The 10562-nt window shown below is 40.9% G+C and overlaps 1 protein-coding gene across 1 annotated transcript in view; it reads left to right on the top strand.

Moving 5' to 3' along the window:
* The first annotated feature begins 1275 nt into the window (after window positions 1–1275).
* GNAI1 (G protein subunit alpha i1) overlaps window positions 1276–10562 on the top strand; it is an 81889-nt gene continuing 72602 nt past the window's right edge. The window contains exon 1 of the mRNA XM_069462615.1: window positions 1276–1713. Coding sequence (XP_069318716.1) covers window positions 1596–1713 — 118 coding nt within the window. The 5' untranslated portion in view covers window positions 1276–1595. The remainder of the gene's footprint in view (window positions 1714–10562) is intronic.

Here is a 10562-nt window from a genome sequence, read left to right as displayed (position 1 = left end):
AATAAGACTTCCAGATGGAAACTAAAGAGCAACCCTGAACTATAATCATCAAGGAAGATGTTTTCTGTGGTACTAGCCCCATCCCATCTTCTAATCAGTCAACATTTCCTGCGGTGTCTGTAGGGGAAAGGTGTAGTGCAACTGACATGGAGACACCAGAGTCTTCACATAACAAATCCCTTTATTAAAAGGATCTGCTGTGTAAAATTTGGATCCAATCAAAAGGCTGCACTCAAGGCTGCAGGTTCCCCAACCCTGGACCAGATCTTAAGCCCTTGCTCATTCATTCGGTGAGGGGTGAAATGCCTCTGCAGGCCCTGGGAATTCATTTCCCTCAGACCAGTTAGAGCTGGAAGGATAGAGCCATAGCTCCATTGATCAACTCATCTTTATGAACAAAGCAGATAAGGCCTGCAAAAAGGAATGACATGCTCAGTGGCACAGAAGTTACTAACATGATCATAAATATTGGCTCAAAACTTGGCATGAAAGCTAACATGCAGAGGAGATCTGTTATAGTGTGGAGATTTGTTTGTGTGGGTGTGTTTTATTGCTCTTGTCATTTTAAAATATACCCCTTGATTCTCTGTCTTACGTATTTTTTCAGGTTATTAGGAAATCCTTCAAAATGTGTTCTGCTTGTGAAAAGAAGCGTGAAAATGGATGCGAAGGAGGGAAGGCTTGATAGTAAGGAAAGGGAAAGAGAAGGAAGGAAGAAAATTGACCTTGGTATCCCCTCCTAGCCCCCTCTCCTGACTTTTCCGTTCTCCACTGTCCCGGTCTCTGGTTTCACCAGTTCCATTCCCTTCCCAGCTCCCTCTGTTTCCCAGGGCCCTGAACGCCAGCCTACAGGGGTTTACATTTTGAAAACCCTTGCGTGGCTGCCGGCGCGCTGGGCATGCTCAAACGCCCAGGACCGGCTTTTTTCGGCTTCCAACTTTGGCAGCTCTCCCACCCCCACCCGAAGGGGCAGGTACGCACAGATCCCTGGGTGTGAGTAAACGGAAAGAAATTACCCCGCTCCCTCGCAGGGAGCTGGGTACGGGAGCGCCAGGGGCGGGTGGCCACATCCCCGCAGGGCAGTTCCGCGCTCCGGGGGCGCTGCCAGGGGGCGCGCCGGGCCCTCGGTGATTGCGCGGCGCCGGGGTCGGGGTAGCCGCGGGCGCGCGCGCCCCTCCGAGGGGGCGCTGTCCGAGGGCACGTGCGCGGGCGCGCGCTCTGGGAGTGGTCGCGGGGTGGCGGGAGGGGCGGGCAGGGGCGGGGCCGCGGCGGCGCGCGGAGGCCGAGCTGGGCTTCGCGAGGCTGCGGCGCGGCCACGGGCTGGAGGGTGGTAGCCGCGGTACCCGGAGCTTCCAAGCCCCAAACCCGAGAGTCGGGGGCGCTGAGCGGCGCCCGGTTGTGGGGAACAGCCGCGCGGTGCTGCTCGCTCCTTTGCAGACCGCGTTCCTCTCACTCCGTTTAGGAAGTGGTGGGGGTGGTGTGGCCGACGGCGGGAGGTAGTCGAGCGCCCGCCTGGAGAAAGCAGCAGTTCACCTGTGCTTCGAGACAGCACTCCGGCGCGCAGGGAGCGGCGGCGAGCTCTCGCTCTAGGCACCATGGGCTGCACGCTGAGCGCCGAGGACAAGGCGGCGGTGGAGCGGAGTAAGATGATCGACCGGAACCTCCGCGAGGATGGCGAGAAGGCGGCGCGCGAGGTCAAGCTGCTGCTGCTCGGTAAGGGCGGCCGGCCGGACGCCGGGCGGGCGGGGGTCGGGGTGGGGGACTGGGCGCGGCGCTCCGCCGTGGCGGCTGCGCGGCCCTCGGCCTTTTGAAAGCCGGAGGGAACGTGTGGACGCGGCGAGAGCTTGGCTTGTGCGGTGCAGAGCCGAGGCGGGTCCTCCTCTGCCGGGTCCCCTTCCTCCCTCCGCCCTGGCGGGTGAGAGCTCCCTGCTGTGGGGCAGCGCTTCACTTCACTCTCACGCCTTAGTGTGACCCTGCGAGGAGCCGGGGAGCAATTTTAAGGTGGCGGATCGCGTGTAAACCCTTTTCTGTGAAGTTTAGTTCAGCCTTATAAGGATGTAGGGGGCATTCGCAACAAGAAAATACCCCCGTCCCCTCCTCCCCCGGAAAACCCGTCCTACCAGGTGGTGTATTTCGGATGGGCCACGTTTGGTGAAACCAGTGCACCTTTTTTGGGCCTGTGTGGGGTTGAAGTGTTTTTCCTGTTAACTTCCTATGGCGACTCACGAAGTGTTAAAAGCAGCACTAATTATATTTACCTTGCACAAGGAAATGGGCTGCTCCGGATGCTTGAATTTTATTATTGTGGGGGCATGTAAATCACCCAAGTTGGGTGGAAAGGTTTGCTCCAGTAGTAGGTAAGGCAGATACTCGAGTGGTGAAAACCGCTGTGAAAGGAGCGAAAGGGTCATGCCAAACAACAGGATTCTCTCTCTCCTGCCACGGTTTCTGATGAATGAGATTTGCTAGGTACACGCTAGGCTTTTATTTGTTCTTAGTACTGTTCTCGTGAAACGCTGTGGTGGAGGTCTTTTCCAGTTGTTTGCAGGGGAAGGAAATAAAAAGAGTAAACCAGGATTTTGACTGAGGGAAACATTAGGAAAACATTCACAGTTTAGGGTTTTTAGATCCCTGAGTTAGGGCTTTCTTTTGTTTGTATGTTTTTTCTCCCACAGTCTATAGGTATTTAGGTAGATGAAAGATTTCTCAGAATCTTCATTGGTATTTGCAGCGATCGCTTTTATTTTTATAGCAGTTATAATAAAAGAGATATATTGCACAAACCTGTTTTCAGTAAGCTTCTGTTTCATTGGCTTAATGACTGCAGAAAAAATGGTGGGTTTTTTTTTCTCCATTACTAGTAGGCTTAGAAGCAGCAAACTTTGCATGACTAAAAGTAATAATGATCTGAGTCATTTTGCAAGTAAACTGTGAAATAACTTTGCATTTTAAAGACCTGGGTGGCTTTCTTCACCCTTCTGTCCCCAACATAAATCTTTCTCAGTTAATACTGTTTGCCTTAGTTTTTACATTAATAAGAAATACTGTATTTTGAGAAGCTCAGTGTATTTTTAGCATATCACGCATAGAAGAAACACACAACTTGATGTCAAACCATGTAGACACCACTCCTTTTGTGAATTGAATGTGCCTGAGATGAGTATGAGATAAAAGGAGGATTAAAAACTTCTTTTCCTGCAGTTTTTGCACTCCTGTTCTGATACGTTTTTTCCATGTGTTTCTGCCTGACTCTTAGTTTGAGCCAGCCATCCACCATGTTTAAAGCAACTGAAAAATGAATCTTCTTGTGGTGGTGTTTTATCCTTTAATTAGATAGCTATTAGAGAGAGATGGAATGGGGTAAAAGGTCCCCAGAACAGGCTTTTGTTTATATCTAGAAGAGATCAGTGTTTCTTAACCTTAGCACAGTTGGCATTTTGGGCTGGATAATTCTTTGTTATGCAGCCTGTCTTGTACATGGTAGTAGGTCCAGCAGTGCCTTTGGCCTCCACCCATTAGATACTAGTTACAGCCCCCCAACCTGTGACCCTCAAAAATGTCTCTAGATATTGCCCAATGTCCTCTGGGTGCAAAATTTAACCTTGGTTGAGAACCACTGTTCTAGATTAACAATTAAATATAGTCAAATGGGTAATATAGAACCAAAAGTTGAATCTCTACAGCCATCTATAGTAAGTTATAAGAAAGGTATAACAGAGTCCTGATTTTCAGAAGAAATTATGGAATTCTTAGAAAGATTTCAAAATGATTTTTAAAAATCTTTAGGTAACTAAATTCCTTGAGCTGTCTTTTCTAGCTGTGGTCTTTGGCTTATCCCTACTTCTTTTCCCTTTGTGGGAATACTGTCCCATCTCTGTCTTGTTGGCCCAGCACACTTCATTTGTCTTCCTCCCCATGTTACCCTTTTGCCCAGACTTCCATAGGACCCTAGCTCCTATAAACAGAATGCTGGCTTATTTCATAAATCTTAATTCTTGGAATGTTTGAAAACATTTTTTTCCCCTAATGTGACTTTAGCAGTGAATTGTGACCTTTGGTTCCTTTTTTGGATGTTTAAAACATATGTGTAAACAGCTCAATGAAGTGATTCCATCTAAAACATGGCAACTGAATCAACTAGAAATGCAAGATGGTTTCTAGGTAACCTATAATGAGTGTCATGGCCATTTACATCAGGTCTTCTTCCTCATTAACTATTTTGTTTTTCTCATCTAATGATTTTTTTCCATTTAAGACATAAAGTCTCTAAAGTACATTTAGGACAGTCTATTAAATAGTTTTAATTGTATTGCATTTGTTTTTTCTTATGACATATATTTTTAGACATCTGGGCTGAGAGATTCAGGTATAACACTTGCACATTATTAGTAAAGGTTTTGGTACTGAGTGTCTACATGATTTAAATCAGAGGTATTTCAGTATCCTTATTAGGAGTAGTGAATTAGGCCTTAAAAGGGCCTAGTCTAATCATTGACCAGAAGAAAATTAGATGAGGGTTTGGGTGTTTTAAGTCTTTTAGGTTTAGTTTTCAGGCTTTAATATTAGAATAATAATCCTATATGGTGCCGGACATGGTGTCTCACACCTGTAATTCTAGCACTCTGGGAGGCTGAGGTGGGAGGATTGCTTGAGCTCAAGAGTTCGAGACCAGCCTGAGCAAGAGCGAGACCCCATCTCTACTTTAAAAATGGAAAGAAATTAGCTGGACAACTAAAAATATATATAGAAAAAATTAGCTATGCGTGGTAGCGCATGCCTGTAGTGCGAGCTACTCTGGAGGCTGAGGCAGGAGGATTGCTTGAGCCCAGGAGTTTGAGGTTGCTGTGAGCTAGGCTGATGCCACGGCACTCTAGCCCGGGCAACAGAGTGAGACTCTTTCAAAAAAAAAAAAATAATAATAATGATCCTAAATGGAGAAATTTATTTTAATGAAATAAGTATTAATGAAAGTTCTCTTTCTATTATATATGTTTAATTGTTGCAGGGGGAAATATCTCTTATTGTTTTATCTTTGAGAATATTTTAATTTATCACCCTTTTAAGGGCAGTATCATTAGGCCTAGGTTATATTTTAGTAAGACTATAGTGTACTACTTGTATTTGCTCAATATTATTTTATTATGTATTTTGAAGATATAAGGGGTTAGATTATATAAAAGTGAAGTTTTCATGAAATGTTCCTAAATTATTTCACTCCAAAGCTTTGAGTTTTATTCTCCTTTACTCCACCACACTATTCTTCCTTCCATTCCACGCATCCCCACAAACAAAAGTCCACACCTTAATCTCCTTTTTTTAGCTTGGTTTAAATATTACAGATTTGGGTAAAAATGAAGTGAGAGATTGAATCTCTTCTGTTTGGTGGATATTTTTCTATTGCTGCCACCAACCAGCCAGCTATTTGGGATGTTACTTATTAATCTTCTTTATTCCATTTGAACTTGCCCAGTGACTTCCCTAGTTGAGAAATTTTGGAACTGCAGGACTTTTGATTTTAAATTGCTTTAGCTATTTCCATAGAATTGGCTCAGGATCTTAGAAGTCAAAAAGCTCATTTCCTTGGATAAATGGCCCTAATATTTCAACATGGATTATGGTGCTTCTCCCTTGCTCGTCTACCTTGTATTAGCAGTTACCTTAATAGAAGCCACAGGTGGTATAAAAGTATGCTTTGAATAGTTCAAGTCCTTCTCTGCGTCTGGCAGTTTAGTTCCAGTAGCCTTTCCTCCTCTTCCCCTGTAGTCTATACTTTCTACCATAGGTATTATGCTGTCTCCTTGCTCAAAAACCTTTGTTGACTTTTCCATTTCCTACAGAATAAAATGTTTCTTTTAGACCTGGCTTCCCTCTAACCTTATATACTCTTTTCTTAGGACACCCTTCTCTTCCAAACAGAAACAGCATATGTTAAAGCATATGTGTACTTGGTTTCTATTGTTGTTAAGACTTATGTCCTGCCTGTTTTCCTATTGCTGTGAGCACTTTAGGGGCAGAATCTTTGTAAGTTATCTTTGTATTCCTAACAGCCCTTCTGCTTTGTCATGTGTAAAATTACTGTCTTGGGAGAATATAAACCTTACACTCTGCCATTGTCAGTGTCAAAGGGAGTAAATAACATCCAAACAGAGTAAACAACAATAACAAAAATAATAGTAAAAGTGTGTGATGACCAAAATAGATACATGGCATCTAAAATCAAATTGTTTGGTTTAAGAAATTTTTTCATATTTATAAGAGCTTTTCATAGTCCTTATATTATTTGGTAAGTTAGAGTTGAGAAAATGACAATGGATAATTGTTGGATGAGAGTTTGCTGTGTTATAGTTATGGTATTATTTCTTAAAAACATTTTTTTGTAAAGGTAGATCTCATTTTCCTATCTTTATTTCTGGCCTCTTTTTATCATAAATAAAGAGTATGAGTGTTGTTAAATTTATCAATGATAGGAAATATAATGCCTGTCTTATAGAATTTAGCAGATGTTATTTATACCTGAAAAAGATTGCTATAATTAAACAAAAATTAAGTATCCAGCCACAATCTTATTTTTTGTTTTGTTATGCATTTCTCACTGCCTTGGAAAATTTTAGATACAGCACATTTATGTGGGAAGACCTGAGTGTATTGGTTACATTTCTAGGTCACATATTTCTTGGTTACATGTTCTGGTATGCGGTTACCCAATGTGTGACTACTCAGAGTATGAGAGTGGTGAAGTTCACATCCCAGATGGCATTTGAGCATTATGAACTAAGGTCAGCTTATGGTGCTTAGGCTGCTTTCTGTCATAACTTGTTAAATGCTAATTAAAAATCTTAACATAAATAGGGCAAAAATAATTTTAAAATGAATGCTTATTACCATAAACTTAGTGGCTTAAAATAGTGCATAATTTATTGTCATATAGTTCTGGAGGTCAGAAGTCCATAAAAGGTTTCCACTGGGCTAAAGTCAGGGAAGGTTCTCAAGGAGAATCCATTCCTTTGCCTTTTTCACCTTTGTGTGGAGGCCACCTGCTTTCATTGGTTCATGCTACCTTGTCCATCTTCAAAGCCAGCAATGGCTGATGGTGTCATTTTCCTGCCTCCCTTTTTAACTTACAAGGACTCTCTGATTACATTGGGCCCACTCACATAATCCACATAACAGCCCCATCTCAAGATTCTTAACTTAATTACATTTGCAAAGCTCCTTTTTGCCATGTAAGGTTATATATTTGCAGGTTCCAGGGGTTGGGACATATATGTTAGGGAGGGGCTTTTATTTTGCCTATAACAGTGTGCCTTTTGGCTCCCAAAGATTCATGTCTGTCCTGCATGCACAAGGCATTCACCCCTTCTTAAAATCTCCAAAAGTCTCAACCCATTACAGCAACAACTCAAATTCCAAAATCTCATCCAAATCTGACTCAGGAGTTTGTAATATTCTGAGTATAATCTATACCGGGACAAAATTCCTCTCTATTTGTGGACCTGTGAGACTACAAAACAAATTATCTGCTCCCAGAATATAATGGCCAGACAGGCATAGGTTATCATTAAATGGGAAGGAATAAAGGAGTCATTAGTCTCCAGCACTTTCGAAACTCCATTAAGTTTCAAGGCCTGGGAATAGTCCTCTGTGACTCCTTGCTCTACCTTTTGGGCACTAGCCTCCACCCTTGGAGTCATCCTTCTTTTCTAATGAAAGGTAGCACACATTTGCAACTGTGTGGTTTCATCAGCCTGTTTCTTGCCTGTAGAATTACAGTGATCTGAAAGCATTATTTCATTTTGTATTCTCTTAACATACCTTTTTCCTCTCCCATTTTACTGTAACCAGCAAGAAAGAAACAGACCACCTTTAACACTTTGCTTGAAAATTTTCTCATCTAAATATTCAAGTTCATAGCTTAGAAGGTCTACTTTCCACCTCACTGCTGGACATAATTCAGCTAGAAGCTTTCTGCTTCTATACAAGGATCCCCCTGCCTCTAGTTTCTATTAACATGTTCCGCCTTTGCATCCAAGTCCTCACCAGCAGCACATTTAAAGTCCATGTGTCTATCAGTAGTCTGTTCATGATAATTTAGGTGTTTTCTAAGCTGCTACATGTTTTCTCTGCCATGCTCCTTACTTCCTTCTTAGCCCTCACTAGCAGAGATGTTAACATATTTCTTCTAACAGTGTGTCAAGGCAATCTAAGCCTTTTCTATCATGCTCTTCAGAATTCTTTCAGTCTGTGCCTATTGCCCAATGCCAAAGCCATTTCTACATTTTTAGGCATTTGTTACAACAGCACCCCACTTCTAGGTGCCTTCATTGATATTTCATGTATGATTTTAGGGAATGCATAATGATTGTAATTTTATATTCTCCAGTCCTTCATGATCTATGTAACTACCATGGTAACAATAAAATCACCAGTTTCTGGCCCTTCGTATTGAATCCATGGTATTTTATTGGTCATAATGTGAAAGAATAAGACTTTCCTTTGTCTCCTCTTCATTGATGATTTTCCTGATCATCCAGTCTAAATTTAGTCTTCCTTCCTCTCCCTTCTTAATTACACCATATTGAAATCATCTTGTGTATTTACCTTTTTATTGTCTGTTGCCTCTCTATGGGGTTGGCTGTGTCTGAGCATGAATCTTGTCTGACTTGTTTCTCACTTGATGGGGTGGCACGTGCATGGGTAGCCCTTTCACAGACGGTGATTAAATGAATGGATAAATTATTGAACATTTGACTAGTACTCCTTTAATGGGAAAAATTGATACCTTTTCCTTGTTTCTTGGGTAATTTGAGTGAATTCTTGCTCAATTTTTCCCCATTTACCTTTTTTTATATCTTACTGGTTAGAGTAACTAAAACCTACTATATTATTTCTAACATAATTTTAAAAGTTAAATTAATTTGGGGGACCAAATTCTTGTATGATCAGAAAAATATTGTGACTTTTGGTAAATTAAGTGGTAGAGTGAAATGTGATTTTTATATTTGTATATTCTGGGTGCCTTGTTTTTAACAGCATTGTTGTATTGCTACTGCACATGTTATTTTACTGCTTTCTTAAAATGCAACTAGGCCTTTAATATATTTGCACAACTATATATTGTCACACAGGATGATGTGATTTTATGGGTAACCTTGGCTTTTAGGAGCCAGCAGAGTGCCCAGAAGCTCTTCAGCAGTCTGTTCTTTATTGTCTTGCCTGTCCTTATGTGGTGAGGGTTATCACTGGTGAAGTTTGTGAAGTGAGTTCTGTGCTTTTGGTGTCAAGTTATGCTTTAGCCTTACCAAATTGTTAAGATAATTTACAATCTTCTTAGGGAAATAAAATATATACATAAAAATAATCCCTTATAATGGCAAATGGGGAAGAAAAAGAATAATAATAGATACTAGATAGGGGAGGTGAGCATCAATATTGGGGACTTCAGTGTTGATCTTGTGGGGGTGGAGGTGGAGGTATCATGCCTCTCAGAAATTACTGTGGCTATAAGTCTTTCATTTCCTTCATATATTTCTGAGCTTACTGTTTAATCCTGATTGGCTATAAGCTCTGTGTTGTTTAGAAACATAATTTAGAAGAGATTTTGCTATATGTGCAAAGTCTTCTTACATTCATTTTCTCACATTTTCCATGTATAAGGAATTTTATCTCTTCAAGATTTGTTTAGCTTTGTGGGAGCACTCTCCAGATAGGAAAAGGCAGTTGACCTAGAACTCTGGAGGTAAAATATTTCCCATGAGACCTTGGACAAGTTGTCCAAATTCTATAACCTTTAGTTTTCTTTTTTATAAATGCCATATAATTATCTATTTTACAGGGATAGGGACAAAGTAAGTTAAGGCATCTGAAGTACTTAGAATAGTACATGGTACGTAGGTTCTTAATAAATATAAGCTATTGTAAATACTTTAGAGACTCTCTGGGATCAGCCTTCCTTGCAGTTTTATCCATTTATGGTCATAGACATTAAATCCTTTCGTTGATTTTTCTTAGCAAGGGTGTATATGTAGCGAAGACTTCAAGAAGTATAAAATCAATTTTAATTACTAGTTTCTGATCCCACCATAATTTCCTTATGGGACTTGGATTTCTGTTAACAGTCTTTTCAGTGGGATTAGACGAGGTAAAGATCTGTGCTGTTTTAAGAATTCTATAGAGAATGACTTTTAAGTAATTGGAAGATTTGTAAATCTTTATTAATCTCATCATTTTATTATGCATTTTTAGAATAAATGGAATGTTTCTTGCAAACTTTCTTTTTATTTTTCTTGAAAATAAAACAAAGCTGTTAGTGTACATTATGAAACATTATTTGAGTTGATACGAAAGACTGTTGTCCATTTCTCAGGGGAGTTTATGGTTACTTCCAACAAAATTTAAAATCTTTGTAAAACTTTCTGTTCTGTTGACTCCAAGAGATTTCTGATACAATGCCAGGATTACCATGAATTTACTTTTAGGAGAAACATCTCTTGAAAAGTGGTAGTAACCTTGATATAGAAACAGTGAAGCATTGAAAATGTTTGTGCCTTTTAATAAATGGTGAA

The sequence above is a fragment of the Eulemur rufifrons genome, chromosome 29 (assembly GCF_041146395.1).
Source record: "Eulemur rufifrons isolate Redbay chromosome 29, OSU_ERuf_1, whole genome shotgun sequence".
In the NCBI taxonomy this organism is placed as follows: Eukaryota; Metazoa; Chordata; class Mammalia; order Primates; family Lemuridae; genus Eulemur; species Eulemur rufifrons.
Note: the sequence above shows the minus strand (reverse complement) of the source record. Positions and strands in the feature narration are given on the sequence as shown.